This window comes from Brachyhypopomus gauderio, chromosome 2 (assembly GCF_052324685.1).
Source record: "Brachyhypopomus gauderio isolate BG-103 chromosome 2, BGAUD_0.2, whole genome shotgun sequence".
Lineage (NCBI taxonomy): Eukaryota > Metazoa > Chordata > Actinopteri > Gymnotiformes > Hypopomidae > Brachyhypopomus > Brachyhypopomus gauderio.
This window is the reverse complement of record NC_135212.1, coordinates 31,229,453-31,246,954: the sequence shown is the minus strand read 5'-3', so window position 1 is coordinate 31,246,954 and position 17,502 is coordinate 31,229,453. Positions and strand designations below refer to the sequence as shown.

The 17,502-nt window shown below is 40.5% G+C and overlaps 2 protein-coding genes across 5 annotated transcripts in view; both read right to left on the bottom strand.

Annotated features, from left to right (window-relative positions):
* Positions 1 to 4,143: 4,143 nt before the first annotated feature.
* Positions 4,144 to 12,429, bottom strand: LOC143508847 (sterile alpha motif domain-containing protein 3-like). Of its 3 annotated transcripts, XM_076997447.1 has the most exons (9): positions 12,327 to 12,429; positions 12,033 to 12,162; positions 11,703 to 11,771; positions 11,497 to 11,584; positions 11,233 to 11,400; positions 10,918 to 11,136; positions 10,680 to 10,845; positions 4,550 to 4,629; positions 4,144 to 4,464 (listed from the first exon to the last, which is right to left on the bottom strand). In XM_076997447.1, exons 1-9 carry the CDS (start codon positions 12,412 to 12,414, stop codon positions 4,246 to 4,248), a joined length of 1,227 nt encoding a protein of 408 aa, XP_076853562.1. In that variant the 5' UTR covers positions 12,415 to 12,429; the 3' UTR covers positions 4,144 to 4,245. The 3 variants fall into 3 exon arrangements, with proteins under 3 accessions (XP_076853562.1, XP_076853563.1, XP_076853564.1); XM_076997448.1 differs by lacking the exon at positions 12,327 to 12,429 and having other exon boundaries at positions 11,703 to 11,867; positions 12,033 to 12,255; XM_076997449.1 differs by lacking the exon at positions 12,327 to 12,429 and having other exon boundaries at positions 11,703 to 11,837; positions 12,033 to 12,255.
* A 3,244-nt stretch (positions 12,430 to 15,673) lies between these two features.
* Positions 15,674 to 17,502, bottom strand: part of fbn1 (fibrillin 1) — a 98,174-nt gene continuing 96,345 nt past the window's right edge. For both annotated transcript variants that reach the window (XM_076994003.1, XM_076994004.1), the window contains exons 65-66: positions 17,357 to 17,502; positions 15,674 to 17,074 (exon numbers count right to left, since the gene is read on the bottom strand). The exon at positions 17,357 to 17,502 is cut by the window's right edge and continues 20 nt beyond it. In XM_076994003.1, coding sequence (XP_076850118.1) covers positions 16,691 to 17,074; positions 17,357 to 17,502 — 530 coding nt within the window. In that variant the 3' untranslated portion in view covers positions 15,674 to 16,690. The remainder of the gene's footprint in view (positions 17,075 to 17,356) is intronic.

Below are 17,502 nucleotides of genomic sequence, written 5' to 3'. Positions count from 1 at the left end.
TGGACTTGCAGATGCAGAAGAATCCAGTTGGCTCGCTGTGCCGGTGTATAATAGCTTGATTGTGCTTCTATCTTTTATGTCTTGCATTGTAGTAACGTTCAGTAACACTGTAGTAACAAATTCATTGTTAAAATCAGGGTCCATATACTGAAGTCTCTATTAATATCAAAAACCTCTTGAACTCCCCTATAACACTCAGTTGTGGTTTCTGGCATCCCACAATCAAGCTCCAGTCTTCTGAAGTCATTATCTTTTATAATCACTCTGATCTTCACAGGTTCTGCCATGTTCAGTCTAGAAAAAAAAATATATATATTAATACACAGTAACATGTATACCGACTTGTCACGTTCAGCCCCTCCCTCCTCCCTGGCCTAGCTCCCCGCTCCCATTCGTTCCTCCCTCTGTCTGTCACGCCCTCGTCGTTAGTCTCGTACACCTGAGTCTCGTTTCACCGTCTTGTTTCTGTGTATAAAAACCCCCTAGTGTTTTACTCACGTGTCGGTCATTCCTTGTGCGTGAGTTCCCCATCTCTCATCTGTCTTGCTTCCCTTTTTTCCTACTCTAGACCTCGTCCGGTTCTGCTTCCTCTCCTCATATTGTTGGTTGCTTCCTCTCCTCATTTTTATATGTTCCCCGTCCTGAGTATTTATAGGTGGTTCGTGCACTCATTGTCTGTTTGATTGTCGTGCTTTAGTGTTTCTTATATCTCGTTGCCCCTGTGTTCATTGTTGCTTATGTGTTTACGGTTTGTTAGTTGTACGTCCTCATGTATTCATGTTCCCGGTTGTTGAGCTTACCCGTTTTTGTTGTTATCCTCTCCCTAGAGTTTAAATTAGCCTTTGTTTTGTGTGTAAGCGCTGTATCCTGTTCCGTCGTGGTCTTTTGTAATATTGTTCTCTTTGATTGTTTCCCTTAAATGTATTGTCTGGCTGGTGTTTGTTTCTTCTTGTTGTCTTTATTAAACCCCCCCCCCCCCCCCCCCCAAAACTTTCATTTGCATCACACCTGTCCCCCGCAATCGTTACACGACTTTTTTAGATGTATTACATTGTGTGTTGTGTATGTGTGTGCATGCGTCTGTGTCTATTGAATATATAACTTGTCCATGGCCTAAACATGTCATGGACTGTCTATAAAAAAAACTGTCAATATTTACACCAAGAATAAATAACATACCATTAACAAAATATGTACTACATAGGATTATTTTCTAACCTTTAAAATTTATGTATCTTTTAAGGGTGACCATTCTTCTCCCTCCAACTGTGTAATCGGCCAGACAGTAGTGGTCTACCAAATCATCGAGTGGCACTAGTGACACTTTCGAAGTAGAACATAACTGAAATGACCTAAAATGCTCCCAGTACCAACTACTTAACTCTTTTACAATGAAGTTTAATTTGCAGTGCACTATTGCCATCTGAACAACTTCTGCAAATTCTGGTAAACCTCCTGCAGCGCTATGTACCACAATCATGCCAATCTTGTAAGTAAGCTTGGTTGGTCATTGGTTGTGAGCTGAACATCACTTGTTCCAGGGTATTTCAGTTTAAAAGCTCTTTGTACATCTGGATGCAAAATATCAACAGGTACTTTAGTAGAAACTGAGACAGTTAAGCTTGGCTTTTCAACTGTGGATGCTTCGAAATGATAGGACATCATGAACTGGTGTTTTACTGCCATGGACATGAGGATATTTTTAAAGCAACATGTGTGACGGACAACATTCTTAAAAAAACTGCTTTGCTTCAAACCTAAGAGTCCATAAACCAACTAAAGGACCAAAAAATCGTACCATCTGTGGATGATGTTCCAGAAAATAGTGTTTTGGCAGCAACCTGAAATTGGGAAGCACCTGTTGCAATCTTTGTCTATGTTCATCTATTTTTGCCTCAAGAAAAGCAAGTGACATTTCTGTGTGTACTGGTGCAACAACAAAGTCAATGATGTCTTTAAGGTCTAAAATAACATGCCATGCCGGCTCATCAGAAGGCAAATTGTCAATGAAGTTTACCTTCCGATGTGCACAGGCTGTAGTGAGCCAGCTGTTTAGAGCCAGCAGTCTGGTAAAGTGACCACTGCCTCGACGTGCAGTAGGTATCGGTCCAGAAATGAACACTTTGCACTGGGAAAACTCCAGAATGTCGAGCAGATGGTTAAAATCCTGTTTCAGAATCTCAGACTTGTTTGTAAACATCGCTAGAGCCGACATGCACAATCAGTCTTTCCGTAGCTGGATGGTCTTGCAATATGCGTGGAATCATGGGTATCACTTCACAGACAGTAACACGAGGAAAGCAAAAGGCCTTAATACTGTTGCTCCATACATCTCTGATGACTGAGTCCCCAATTAGCAGCGTTTTGGGCTGTGGCGGTGTTCCTCGTCTCCTTTCACGGTTAATGCCTCGGCGGCCAACATGGTTAGTATCCCGATGGCCAACATGGTTAGCACACCGATTGCTAACATGGTTAGCATCCCGATGGCAAACCCTATTAGCATGCTCATTAGTTAGCCGTCGACTGGCATGGATTACAGGCTGGTGGTTGGGACGACTCTTAGCATGCTTGTTAGCATGCTGCTGGCTAACACAGTTGGCAGCCTGGTGGTTGGTCCGCGAATGGCCAGAGTTATTTGCATGCTGTTGCTGTTGCTTAGCAGCCAGACTGGAGTTGGTTCTGTGATGCTGATTGGGGTGTGTTTGATGTCCTTGAGAGGGAGGCACTATGTTGTGGTGAGACTGCTCTATTCCTGCTACTCCAGTTGAGGAGGGAGCTTCATATCTGTTATCTAAAGGAATGTTCTGTTCTGAAGATAGCTGCTTGCCACCGCTGCTGTGCTGGTTTCTGCAACGTCCCTTCCCCCGAACAAGAGTCCAGCCCTTATCATTGTTGTTGTTAATGGGATTAGGAGTTGAGGCCAAGATGAGCTTAGGCTTTGCGCCCAGTACATCCCAGCGACAATGCAGAGAAACGTCTCTTTCTTTGCCAGTTACAGGGACGGTTTTATCAGCAGCTTGTGTGGCAAGAATCGAGTCCAGATATTCCTCATCCTCCCTTATAGAATGTAAGGTATGGATTCTTTCCTGAAGTTCCGCCACCCTCTGAGACAGTTTGATACACTCAGAGCAAATAGATGATGTGGAAGCATGAGCCATAATCGAGGCAATATCAAGAGAACCGGGCACACAAGGCTCAAATATCCAAGTTAAAAATCCAAGTGCAAAATTAACACCCAAGAAGTTCTGGCAGGTATTTCACAGCTGGGAAAATATCAGCTACTGATAAAACGGTGCACTAAAACCACTAACTCACAAGGTCGAGGCACAAAAACAGTTCACTCGCAGTGTCGGACTGTCGGAGTATCAAAAATGCTAAATTATCCTTTACAGATAAATGTAAAAAAGCTTACCAAGTGAAGTAATGAGTAATGGATCCTTTTAACTTGTAAAAATAACTTAACTTGTAGTTATAACTCCAATAAATGAAAAAAACAGTAAAGGACAGGCAGAGCTAGCAGAAAAGCGTCTATACAGGAGGAAAGCAGGAAGCAAAATCCTGCAAAATCTAGGTAAATAGATAATTAAAATGGACTACTAAATAGAGGAAACCATACAACATTTACTCCCTATTGCAATGTACTCACAAAAAGCAAAAACACACCGCAACTTCCATAGCAATTTTTTTGAAAAACACCCGCAACATCAAACATTTTAGCCCGCAACAATCACAAAAAAGGCCCGCGAAATCCTGGTGGGACTGTAAATAGAACCATATGAAAAGGGTTCTAAATAGAACCCTATGAAAAGGGTTCTAAAGAGAACTCTTTATGGTGCTATCAAGAACCATGTATTACCCTTTTTCTAAATGGAATACAAAAGTGACCATATAATTTTAGCAAAATTGTTGTATTTATTGAGGTGAATATATGGATGACATAAAATCTAAAATCACCAGAAAATAAAATGCAAAGCACTGAACCCTGGCATTTGTCCATACTATGTCAACAGCACATATGGAAAAAAGTGAAGAATTATTAGTACTGAAATAAACACATATATGGAAATAAAATAAATAAATAAATAAATAAAAAACCTCAAATATGCTGGATGTTACACTAAAAGTAGCAAAATTCTTTCATCATACACAGCTCCCTTTTACAAAATCTACTCACAAAGAGAATTAAATACTCGTTTCACTGTAATTAGAAGGAATTTCTCTTCTTTCATTTTAAACACAAATGCTTCAAGGAATGTAAGAGTTTTTTTTCAGTCCCTTAGGATACTCCACGCCAAAGACAAAGTAGGTGCTGAATAATACACCGAGGGTAAGGGAGATGTCTGTGCAGTCTTCCACTATGATTTCCTTGTCCATGGTAACTTTCACCAAACTGTACTGCAAGGGCACTCCCTCCTTACAACAACTTAGAAAAATCTGGGGCGTGACCACCTCGCACGTGCCTGACTAGACAAACAGAAAATTACTTTTAGTGTCAAGCATATTAAAGCATCAACATGTTACTTGTTTGAATTTTTAAAAAGAAACTTACTTCTTCACTTGTGAACAGAAGTGAGGCGTCCTCATTGAACAGAGAAGGAAGGCACAGGATGGCTGTCTCCAATTGCAGACCTATGATGAATTAAAATAATCTTAAAACTTTAACCAAGAAATACACTCTCAGACATAGAGGTGGTACCTCTGCGTCACTGGGGTGGTACCATCAAAGGTATGTTTTCATAATTGCACCATTATCCAATGGAGTTGCATATATTTTAATTCTGTATTAAATCATCTCCACAAGCCCCGTCATGACTCCAGGCGTTATGATTATATATGATTTATATTGAACTTATTTATAACACACATAACTCTTAAACAGGGTGTCTACAGGTTTGACCAAGTGAAAATTAAGACATTTTAAGACTTTTTAATACTGTTTTTTTAATCAGTAACTTCTGATTGGAGTTAGTTGTGCTGTGTTTTTCTTGGGATTGTCTTCTGGTTTTAAGGTAGGCCTTGGATTACATTACTTTCAGCTTGATTCTGCTAGTCTGTAGTCTACTTGGTATCTATTGTTGTCATTAGTGAAATCAGCTGTCTTAGTTTCGGGTTAGGAAGTGTGAATAACTGAGGAGGCAGGACCACATATTGACTGCTGCTTAAATAAGTGGCATTTATGATTGGAGTTAGTTGTGCTGTGTTTTTCTTGGAATTGTCTTCTTGTTTTAAGGAAGTGTGAATAACTGAGGAGGCGGGACCACATATTGACTGCTGCTTAAATAAGTGGCATTTATGATTGGAGTTAGTTGTGCTGTGTTTTTCTTGGAATTGTCTTCTGGTTTTAAGGAAGTGTGAATAACTGAGGAGGCGGGACCACATATTGACTGCTGCTTAAATAAGTGGCAGTCCGCTACAGACAGCATCCTCTGCTCTTCAATCAACTAAAGCCCATCTTCATATTTTGGTTAAGTATCACACTCTTGACACACACATCATATACCACCTTCATTCATTCATTCATTCATTCATGTGTTTTTCCATCCCTGTTCTTGCTCCCTATAGTCGCCGTCAATGCAAAATCACTGCAGAAAACGCACTACCAGTAACCTCATCTACCCTCCACTCTCAACAAACACCCCGATCATTGCGACCGGGGGACTCTGGAACTGCCAGTCTGCAGTCCAGAAATCAGACTTCATCACAGCCATTGCAGCTCATCAGTCCCTTGACTTCTTGGCCCTAACAGAGACATGGATCACCCCAGATCACTACTCCTGCTGCCCTGTCATCTGCATTTTCCTTCTCGCACTCTCCAAGACAGACTGGAAGGGGAGGTGGCACTGGATTGCTTCTGTCCAGTCGCTGGCGCTTTACTCCTTGCACTTTTCCACAAATTACCATCTCAACATTTGAGTATCATGCTGTCACTGTATGCTTCCCAACCACACTTCACATCATTGTTGTTTATCGTCCACCCTGCACCATAGGTAACTTCACTTAGGAGTTGGACACACTTCTGAGCCTCCTCCCTAATGATGAAACACCTCTTCTTCTGCTTGGCGACTTCAACCTCCCAACAGATCTACAATCATCTGGCGTTCTTCCTCTGCTGTCATCATTCAACCTCAACCTCACCCAGTCTTCTCCAACACACAGAGCAGGCAATGTCTTAGACCTGGTCTTGACCAGACCACCTGCAGTGATGGACATTGCAGTAACTCCTCTCCACTGTTCAGATCATCACCTTGTATCTTTTTCCTTATCTCTTCCTCCCCACCGTCACACCCTTACTGCTACAGGCACTACCACCATCCGTCGTAACCTTCATTCCATCTCTCCATCAGTACTTGCCTCTACTATCACCACAGCCCTCCCGTCCCATGACTCTTTCTCTTGTCTCTCCACAGACACCGCCACTGACACTTTATTGTCTTCCCTCTCTTCATCTATTGACCTCTTATGTCCCCTATCTTCCAAACCCACAAGATCCTCTCCACCTGCTCCTTGGCTCTCGGACACCCTACGTAACAACCGACGAGAACTGAGGATGGTTGAGAGGCGATGGAGGAAATCGAAGCTTACTGCTGATCTTAGCTTGTATCAGTCTCTCCTGTCTCTGTTCTCCATGGAACTAACTGCTGCCAAGACATCATTCTACAGAGAGAAGCTGGAGGCATCTACATCAGATCCACGCAAGATGTTCAAAATCTTCTCTTCTCTCCTCAAACCCTCCCCCCTCCAACTCCCACTTCTCTTACTGCAGATGATTTTGTCACCTTCTTTGAAGAGAAGGTCAATACGATTAGCAGCACCTTTTCCCTAGTCCCTGTGCCCACTGTGTCCCCTCCTACTCCTCCCTTTTCTCTAACCTCTTTCTCTCCTCTCTCAGCTGAGATGGTGCTTCAGCTGCTGACCTCCAGCAGTCCCACCACATGCCCTCTGGACCCCATCCCATCCACACTCCTCCAGACAATCTCCCACGAACTCCTCCCTTTCATCTCGACCATCATCAACAACTCCTTATCTTCAGGAATTGTGCCATCATTCAAGGCGGCTAGGGTGGTGCCAATCCTAAAGAAACCCAACCTTGACACCACCAACATCAGCATCTACAGACCGGTATCTCTCCTCTCATTCCTTTCTAAGATCCTTGAATGGGCTGTACACAAACAGCTATCCTCTTTTCTCTCACAGAACCAGCTTCAGGAGCCCAACCAATCTGGCTTCAAGCCAGCACATTCTATGGAAACTGTACTCATTGCAGTAACTGAGAAACTCCATGCGGCTAGAGCAACTGGACTATCATCAGTTCTGATTCTGCTTGACCTTTCGGCGGCCTTTGACACAGTCAATCACGAGATCCTCCTGTCCATCCTCACAGGCCTTGGTATCACTGGCAATGCATGGACGTGGTTTGCATCCTACCTGGAGGGTCGTTCCTACCAAGTAACATGGGGAGGATCAACATCCACGCCATGCAAACTCTCCACCGGTGTTCCACAAGGCTCAGTGCTGGGTCCACTTCTTTTTTCCCTTTATACCCGCTCACTGGGTGAGTCAATCTCTGCACATGGCTTCTCTTATCAACTGTTATGCGGATGACACCCAGCTCTTCTTTTCCTTCCCACCTTCTGACACACAGGTTTTAGCTCGAATCTCTGCATGTCTAAAAGACATTGCCTTTTGGATAGCAGCTCACCACCTAAAACTTAACCCAAGCAAAACAAAGATGCTGTACATCCCTGCAAGAGCCAGTCCTCATTGTGATCTTTCTATCTCATTCGAGAACACCGTGATCACTCCATCCATGGATGCGTGTAGCCTTGGTGTAGTTGTCGACAATCAACTCTCCTTCACGGCCCACGTTGCTAACACAACACAATCATGCAGATTCGCCCTTCACAACATTCGGAGGATTCGGCCATTTCTCTCTAGGGCAGGGTACCCGCGGGTCCTTAAAAAGTCTTAAAATGTCTTAAATTTAGTTTTACATATTCAAGGTCTAAAAATGTCTTAAAATGTCTGGAATTTTAGGAGGGGAGGCATTAAAAAGTGTGTTGCTCAGTTTTTCTGTTTTATTTTACCGATATATATCCCACAATAATTATCATTTCCGCAACGGCCGTATACTCCGCCTAATGGCAGTAGTACGTCACCTAACAGGTGGAAACAGCAGACGATGCTTTAGCTGCCTAACAAGCTGCTTTTCTTATTTGAGGGCTGCGGCGGGAACAACAATACAAGGCTCCGATACAGACATGGGTAAATGTCCATTCAGTGAAGTGGCTGGAGGATGAAAAATATTGTGGCTGGCTGAAACCTTCCAGTGATTCGTATGAGGCGCGATGTGAACTTGCCGAAAAACATTCAAACTTGGTACAATGGGCTGTAAAGTGCTGGATTCTCATATGAAATCTGAAAAACACAAGCGATATGATGGCACTTGTAATAGTAATATGCATATCGAGTCATTCGCTGCTAACTGCAGTTTAACTGTAAGTGCCAAAAATGATTTGTCTACTGTGTAGTGCGACCAAACGTCTGTATTTCCCAGGACGTATTTCACGTCCTGTGAGGAAATGTCCTGATTTTTAAATTACCTTAATTGGACCATTCAATGTAAATGTACAGGCACTAGGGCACTGCGCACGGCGCTGCGTGTGCCGTAACCCCTCAAGCTTTGTTTATACAAGATGCGCCGCGACCGTCACGAGGTTTCGCGTGCCGACGATGACGTAATCACGGTGGCTCCGCCCCTGCGCGAGGTCCCCGCGTGCTGTTGCTTCGCGAGGTTGTGCACCTCCCGTCAGCAACTTTTGTGTGTCCGAACATCGGAGTCACTTGCTGTCTTTAGACGCCGACTGAAGACCCACCTCTTTCAAGTGCACTTTGCATAATTATGCTTTTGTCTACTGTACTTTATCATCTTTCCTCATGTGTTTGTTACAGGTATTGCTTACTGTCTTTTCTCAGGTATTGTGCATAATTGGGTTATAGGAATTGTTTACTCTTTTTCCTCAGGTGATGTGTATATTCAGGTATAATTGTTAGGTATCATTTGACTTTCGTCTAGTGGTTTTTCCAGCTTTGAGTACCTTGTGTTCAGGACTATCTATTGTACCTTGAAGATTCCAAGCAACTACATAGCACTTTTGTAAGTCGCTCTGGATAAGAGCGTCTGCTAAATGCCATAAATGTAAATGTTTTCTAAATAAAATTAAGACCAACTTGCAAGATCATACACGTTATAATAAAGCACAAAAAGGAACTGATTATTTACTTAATCTAGCTGCTTGTAAACTTCAAATGTGAATGCACAAGACAGACAATATGAGACACAAACATTACAATTTTTTCACTGTACAGTATACACAATGAAACTTTATACAAAACAAAATTCAAACACTGACAACAGTATCACACCATACGCGCTCTCTCTCACACACACACACACACACACACTAGGCCATTTTCCTGTTTTTCTGATTCATACTCCAGCTCACGCTCAACCCTTCAGTTCTGCTACTTTTTCTCTGAAACGCTTTCTAAGGATGTTTGATTTTGTGATTGTGACGCCGTAGGCGTCGGGACAGAGGCACCCGGAGACGGGGGTTGAACAGAAGGATGTTTATTGTCCATGGCAACCAAACCAGTAAAGCTCTTAGCGCACACTGCAAGTGATGCAAGGTAAAGCTTGTAGCGCACACCAGTAAAGCTCTTAGCGCACACACTATAAGTGATGCAAGGTAAAGCTCGTAGCGCACACACTGCAAGTGATGCAAAGTAAAGCTCGTAGCGCGCACGCAGGTAGGGAACGCAGTGACTGACACGCAGAGACCAGAGACACTCATGTAGCGGCAATGTGCAGCACTGGACCAGACGACCTGCGGGCTTAAGAAGAGCAAAGTAAACAAGAAACAGGTGCTCAGTATGATGGTGATTGTGACTGTGGGAGTGGTTGCGTGCGCGGGGGTGTGTGCTGGGATCGGCTGCTGGGATCCTGCTTTCCCCTCTTAAAATTTATAAAAACTGCGCCGCGCTTCAGTGTGATGAACAAAGTCATGTTTGAGGGTTCATACACCTTCACAAGGTGGAATTAAAGCACTTGTACAGCACTTTCAAGGTCCATTTCAATATTTCCCAGCACGTTAAACTTAATTAAGGTAAATATTTATACATATATTCGTAATGATTCGAAATAATTCGCATCAAATAATTTCATCAAATTATTTAATGGATGTTTGTTCAAAACGTCCAATCTTAACCCAATCTTAACGTCTTCACGTTCTTTCATGAGCCACCAAGAATATTTAGGATTTAAATTTAATACCATTTAAGACTTTTTAAGGACCCGCGGCCACCCTGTTAAACCATTGTTGTAGCTTTGAGGGTATATTTAGATTGTTTATTGAAGAAAAAAAATCTTTTTACTTCCAGTATTAACGCTGTACTATATTGAAGTCAACAGTGAGCACTGTGTATTAGACACTTCCTATGCAGAGATGGATGACTATCTGTAATTATAGAATCACAAAGTGCTCCTATATGATCAGTTCCAAACCAGGAGTTCAGACATCTCACTTGGATATGTACCATGTATATTTATCAAAATCAATCATTGTTGTGTGTGTTTTATATTTATTATGGTTACTATTTTTCCAAGATGTGAGGATTCTCACCTTTTTTTACAGCACTTTCCTGACAGTCCTCAATGGTCTCTAGACATCTCTTAATCGTACTGGTGTGTGATGCTCGTAGTAAAACCATGGGGGCCATTTTGTTCATCACTGAAGTGACTTGCTTGTCTACATCGGTGTGGTGAAGAGCTTTCATTTCCAAAAGCAGCTGTTGGAATAGCAAAATTGTTAGTGTCAACATGTAACAAACTGTGTTAATTGCAAAACTACAAAAACTTACAATTTCAGGCAGTCTGAGGCAAGGGAATTCCATCAAAATCTCTCTTGTAGAATGGGAGGAGATATATGTCCAGCGGTACTGTCTTGTCTTCAGCATCTGCTCCTGCAGGAACAGCATATCTGGTTGAACCTTCTTTACCTCTTCAGCCATAGTCTTCACAATTTCTGTAATTTTTCTTTCTTCCACGCACACTTGTTCTGTTGCAGTAGGACCATTACCCTAAATTCAGACATAAATAAACTGTCACAACAGATGATAATAATAGTGAAGTGTAAGATCCACCCAGATACAGTGTGAATGTTCTACTGTACTTACAGCAAGTGTTCTAACTGCATTAAGCTGCATTTGGACAACCTCAGATGTACGTTTTCTGCCAGAACCTGGAATTGCAAACTTAGTTCTCGTTCTGGCCACTTCCTCATCACTGACCAAGGGACGTCTTTCTTTTTTGAACTTGTTCTTTAAGGACTCATGCAGGGCATCCTAACAATCAGAAAAAAAGACAATCACATAAAGCCATTTACACCAACATGTGCAAGGAATTTAATAAAAACATAAAATATAAATATAAATACATACATAACCTGATCCAAAGTTCTCTTTCAGGCATGGGTATGCAGTTATGAGTGAAGACAACAACTCGATATACTGGCAATGTGTTGGGAACCTTGGATAAGATTAATCAAATATTTTTAAAATTAGTGCTTTTGTAAATGGTTGATCTGACATGGATGTTAACACTTACAAATATAAGTATGTTGTATTTTTGAAAAACAAGTACATACAAAGTTTTACTAGACAGTAGTAGTAGAGTCCTTGTTTTTGACTTCCTTGAGCTTCTGAGTTCAGGGTCTCTTCTCTCCAGTGCAGCCAACAATGATGGGGGAAAGCCAAAATTCAATTAATCCTGTGCTCTTGACCTACATCTTTGTACATCAACCAACAAAGGTCTACAACAAAATATACAAATGTTACAAAATGATAATTATTCTTTATTTCAGTGGAGCTTGGAGACTTGAACTGAATGAATCAGCATAAACTGAATTACATTTAGATTGGACAAATGTGTGATGCTACTGTACAGTACAATATACATTTTTGCAAATAGCATTTACCTGTGTGCTTCACGTGTTTTCAACTTTTCCAGAAGAGACATAAAAATGGCCTGCTTCTTTATTATGGGTACAAGTCTCTCTGCCATTCGCTCTGTGAAAACGCCTAAAGTTGCTCCATCAATCTCATGCTCTAAGGGGGGAAAAAGTGTTATTAAGCTGTTATTAAATTGTGCAAATGTCTTCTTTTAAGATTGTTATTTCTCACAGGACGGTGATGCAGGGTGATGTATGTTGGGACAATAGTACATGGACCTGGGTGCTCCTATGGAATCTAGTTAGTGAGGTGAATCTCACCCATAAAAACATCAGAAAATTCGCCCAAATTGTTTTTGTCAAGCCACTGGCATACTTCAGCAGGTGTCCAGGATATATAGTCACTCATTATCTATAAACAGAGAAAAACAACAATGTAACTGCAACTTTTTTATCATCAGACTCACTAAAATTATGTTTTTTGGTCATATTCAGAGGAAGAATATTCTAAAATCCTTATCATGTGAATTAAATAAATAAATAAATAAATAAAATACAACAACAACAACACCAATTCTTTCTCACATAGAGCAAAACATTGCCTTCTGTTAAAAGAACAAACCTATTTTTAATGTTGTATCCCTACTGAAAGACAATATAATATGCTTCTTATACGTTTAGAAACACCATATCCTCCATGAGGAACAAAATCCTTAGTCTAATAAAACATTCCTTTTAAAAACTTTTTCAGCTAGCTAGCCAACTAATTTAGATTAACTAGCAAACCGGTTAAATAGCCCATGTTAATGTTAATATATTTAGCAGCAATTCAATGCAATGCCAAATAGATTCATTTTTCTTTGCTACCTCTATTCTTTATACAGCTTTTGGACATTAACATCGCTAGCTACGTATCTAGTTACCTAGTTCAATATCTATGTAGTTAAATAGCTACTGAGGTAGGGAGCCAGACAGCTAAGCAGCTAATGTAGCTAGCTAGGTAACACGTGAGCAAATTATCACACAGAGAAACTGATTGAGAACTGGGAATTGATTCTTAAGAGTTGATTCCATCAAGCAGAGTGTCCTGAATCAATGTGGACGAATATTCTCTTCTGCTGCAGTTTCAGGCTCCCTGCTCTGTAGCTGCGGATGTTTAATAAAATAATAAAAAAGTTCCACAGTGTTCTCTAAATAAAGTTATGTGAATTTTACACCATAATAATAAATACTATTGACACAATTATATTATTATAAAATCACACAACAAAAATAAAAACAACAACAATCATAATGATTCTTGTTGTTTGGTTACTACTACTACTACTAATAATAATAATAATAATACTAATAATAATAAATGATTTGTATATATCATAATTATTAAAATAGATATGAGTGCTGTTATTAATTGTATTATTATCTAGGCAGCTGAAGTGCATCTATATATATATATATATATATATATATATATATATATATATATATATATATATATATATATATATTACTATAGTAAAAAGCATCAATACTTGCTGGGCAATACCTATAAATATATAGATAAAATTCATGACCAATGTCGGTACACTTTGGCATGATTTGAATAATGCACTTACACAGAACCCTTTCCTGAGCTACAAATAACCCTTAAAGCATTCAAAAGGTTCTTTGAGTGTTAATGGTTCTATATAGAACCATCACCTTTACCAAAGAACCTTTGAAGAACCCTTTTTTTAAGAGTGTAGCAGCAGATCGCCGCCATTTTGCTTCATGCAAAGTCTCACGAGAAAGTCAGCCCCTCCTGAGAAAGTCAGTCACTAAAAAGCAGACTTATTAGCTAATGCATTTACCTTTTATTTACACATTTTCACATTTTAGTAAGGACTAAATTTTAATAATATACATGCAAATTGCGGGGCTAAGACAAAAAAGCTGTACTTACTTTTAAAATGCTTCTTCTGAAAAGGAAAATTTCCTCTGAAGCGGTGTTCCAAGATGGCCGGTCTCCTTGTTTTTTCGCGGTGCTTTCAGGAGCATGCGCAGTAACTAGAATTTCACATTTACACAAATTTTATGTAAATTTATTGTTATAAGTGATTAATTTTTACAGTTAATAGTAAGTCATGTCCTAAACAGAAGTGGCATTAAATGTGCCTAATGTTATATTTAATGGCATAACGTGCATGCTGTTTCAGTTAAATTTGTGATCCAGTTATTTACCTAGCTGGGCTAGTTAACTTGTTAATCAGTTCAGAATGTTACAGTCATGATTTAACACACATGATTTATACAGAGAGGGATGTTTTCATTGCAAAAAGTGGTTTAGATCATCTACAGTGTTACTGTTGTGACTGCTTTAATTAAAATGGTCCCCTCTCCCCTCCCTCTCTGTCTGTCTGCAAGATGTGAAACTACACAATCCAGCAACACTCAGTGAAGGTTTTATGGACATTTCTGGATTTTATGTACAAATTATTAATGAATTAATTATTGTATGCTTTCAATAAAACATTTTTATTAGGATTGATTGAGTATCTGTCATCATTTAAATGTATTATTAAAAACAGCTCATCTGTTATTGAAATATGATAATATAGTCTTCAATGCTGTGCTCTTATCCAACAGTTTTGCAAAGTAAGAAAAGCTACTGAATATTGCTTTAGGTATGTACAGCAGAGACCTCACCTGAAGCCCTCCATGACACCATAGTCACCCACATTGGATGACACAAGTTAGTATTGTATTAATTGTGCTCCAAAAGTGATGTGAGTCCCATGGTAGTGATAGGCTGATATTTGGGCCCCCATTATACAACCCATATGGGCCCTATAAAGATTTGCCCATGGGACCTATATGGGCCCCTAATGGGGCTAAAGCGGGTGTCAGCAGTTAACCATAAGGGCCCTACTTGTTGCCCACCTTGGCCCCATCATTATCCCACACAAACAAGGGATCATTGCTTCATACCTGAAGCCCACATTGACTCCAACACACATGGGGCCCATGTGGAGCCGATGGACAAATCTTTGTGGGCCCCAGCTGGGTTGCCCAAATTGGGTCCATATGCCAGCCCATTTCATGTCATTGGTGATTGCACTCTTCTCAAGGTAGATTGATTTTGATGGTGAAAACTCCAGATTCCCAGCTTCATTTGCGATGACAATTAGACACATTCAAATGCTGCTCCAGCATATTAGCCAAACTACGCTGTTGATCAAAAATACCTAATTACACTGAAACAAAAACATCATGTCACGGTTTGTGATACAAAGGTTGCTTTCATTTCACAAGCTTAAAATTAACTACATACAATAAGTATTTCTGAATGTTTGTGAAATACAGTAACTATTTAGAAAAACTCTAGAGAATTGAAAATTGTTTTCTATTTCAAAAGGACATAGTAAAAACACATTCATGGAACAAATTGAAATGTGTGCAAAAATAAAAGCACCTGCACCTGGTTAAAAGTGCTCACTTCACAGGAAATATATAGTAAATAAAGCAAATATCAATTTCACATTTATTTATGTATTTTTCACACTTTATTTTATGACCTGTGTTTAAATTTGCCTTGATCCATGGGGGCCATTTGGAGCTGGATTCCTTGTTTTAGTCACAGTCTCCATACTGTACCAAAAATGACAAAAAAGAAAAGACTCACATACCCCTTAAAACCACAAAATATGTATTTATTGTGCACTTACAGCTGAACTCCTCACAGATGTGAACATAGAACACAATTCTGTACTAAATGACGATGGTGTTGTATTTTCAAATGTCACCGTGGTGAAGGCACTGACTGTACACAGAGCAAATCCTGTACTATATGTTATGCTGTTTTTCTTCTTTTTTTTCACCGTGGCGATAGCACTGACTGTATTTGAGAGTGTGTGTTTGTGGCTGTAAAGGCCTCAGTGCAGTAGTCTGGAGACACAGACATTACTAATATTTTCGTCAGAATTGTGAATGCATACAGTTACACAAAATTAGTTGGTCCTTATAATGAGCACCATTCCAACCCTCCAGTCCAGGGTGTATAACACATTAACAAGATTCCCAAGTTAAAAGTGGCTTGGTTACAGTATATACACACTTAATGCACCTAGCAATAAGCATAAGTGGCAACATAGCGGCTATTGGTTCTCTTGCAAAAGGACGCTTGAAACTGAAATTTTCCAGAACAGTAATAGAAGCTCCTGTGCTGGTATGAGTATTACAGTGCATTCATAAATCTAATGTTGACATGTTATTAGCACCAGTAAATACGATTAAAACAGAGCTAACTGGTAAAAAAAAAAAAAAAAAAACCAACAAACGTGGAGAGAGCAAAACTGAATAAAGCGGAGGTCCCTTAAGGCTCGAACTGCTCAACGTGACCATGAGATGGAGAGTGTCAGGGCATCCCTGCCTTTCTGTAGCCTGCATGTAAACCCACTCCAACCACAGCCACACACGACACCAATGCCACACAGAGTGGCTGTTCTCGACGAGAGTGAGGATGTTATTGTCCTCTGTTCTTTTCTCTTTCTTATGTTATTAGCACACTGGAATAGCATTTATTATTACTGTCGTTGTTTTTAACTCTAGGAGATCTGTATCTGTGATATGTGGTGAGATTTTTGGCCAAGACAAAAGGAGTCCTCTCTATGTCTTTGGCCGTTAGCACCCCCCTGTGGTACACTGAACTAGTGCAGGATGATCTGCAGTTTGACGCGTAGTGTATCTCCCAGCTGTCCACTGAGGTAGTCTTTATTGTGTCTGTCCTCCAGCGTGGCCAGTTCTTTCTTGTGGTAAAGAGGCACACTGCTGATTTGTAAATAATATGCTCCAGGAAGAAGGTGCTTGTTCTTGGTTAAATGCAGGTAACTGATTCCATCCTTAACGTTGAGTTTGAACAGGCCATCCTCGTTGCCAAAATCTATGGTGTAGCGGACGTGGTTGGTGAGGGTGGACAGAGCTGGGACAAACTCAATGATGTGGTCTTTACTGTTTAGGTTGCTGATGTTCAGGTTGAAATAGATGGTGTGGTCCACGTCCAGGCTGGCCAAGCTAATAATCTCCTGTTCATCCTGTTCATACACAAATTAACCAGACAGGGAGGGAGGCCATCAAGCAACTTTAAAATAATTTCTACTGTCATAAGTTGTTTTGTCACTTTAATAAATGAACAATTATTTCATGTTCAGCTTAAGCAGTGGTCATTATTGGACTCCCATTAGTTGAACCAGCTAAAATAATGGTAAATATCCCCAATTTGATGCTACAGGCATCAGGAAAACACTCTCCTCGTTTGTAATCTTATCTATTAGAGTGGAAACTGCAGAACAGGTCTTAGATCAGCAAAGAGGTACCTGTGCGTCCTGCACGTGTTCTCCTGCACCACGCCGCTTCCTGCCTTTTTTGGGGTATCCATTGATTTTGCACTCGTAGCAGGCCTCCGGAGACAGAGCGTTCTCATCCCCCTCCCCCACAGCACCACTGCTGCTGCTGCCGAAGC

Coding starts and splice junctions, on each gene's coding strand:
- LOC143508847 (XM_076997447.1), bottom strand. CDS start 12,414: ATGAGTGACTATATATCCTGGACACCTGCTGAAGTATGCCAGTGGCTT. Junction 11,585..11,702: donor CTACTGTCTAGTAAAACTTT/GTATGTACTTGT, acceptor ATCTTATCCAAG/GTTCCCAACACATTGCCAGT. Junction 4,630..10,679: donor GGAAAGTGCTGTAAAAAAAG/GTGAGAATCCTC, acceptor AATTCATCATAG/GTCTGCAATTGGAGACAGCC.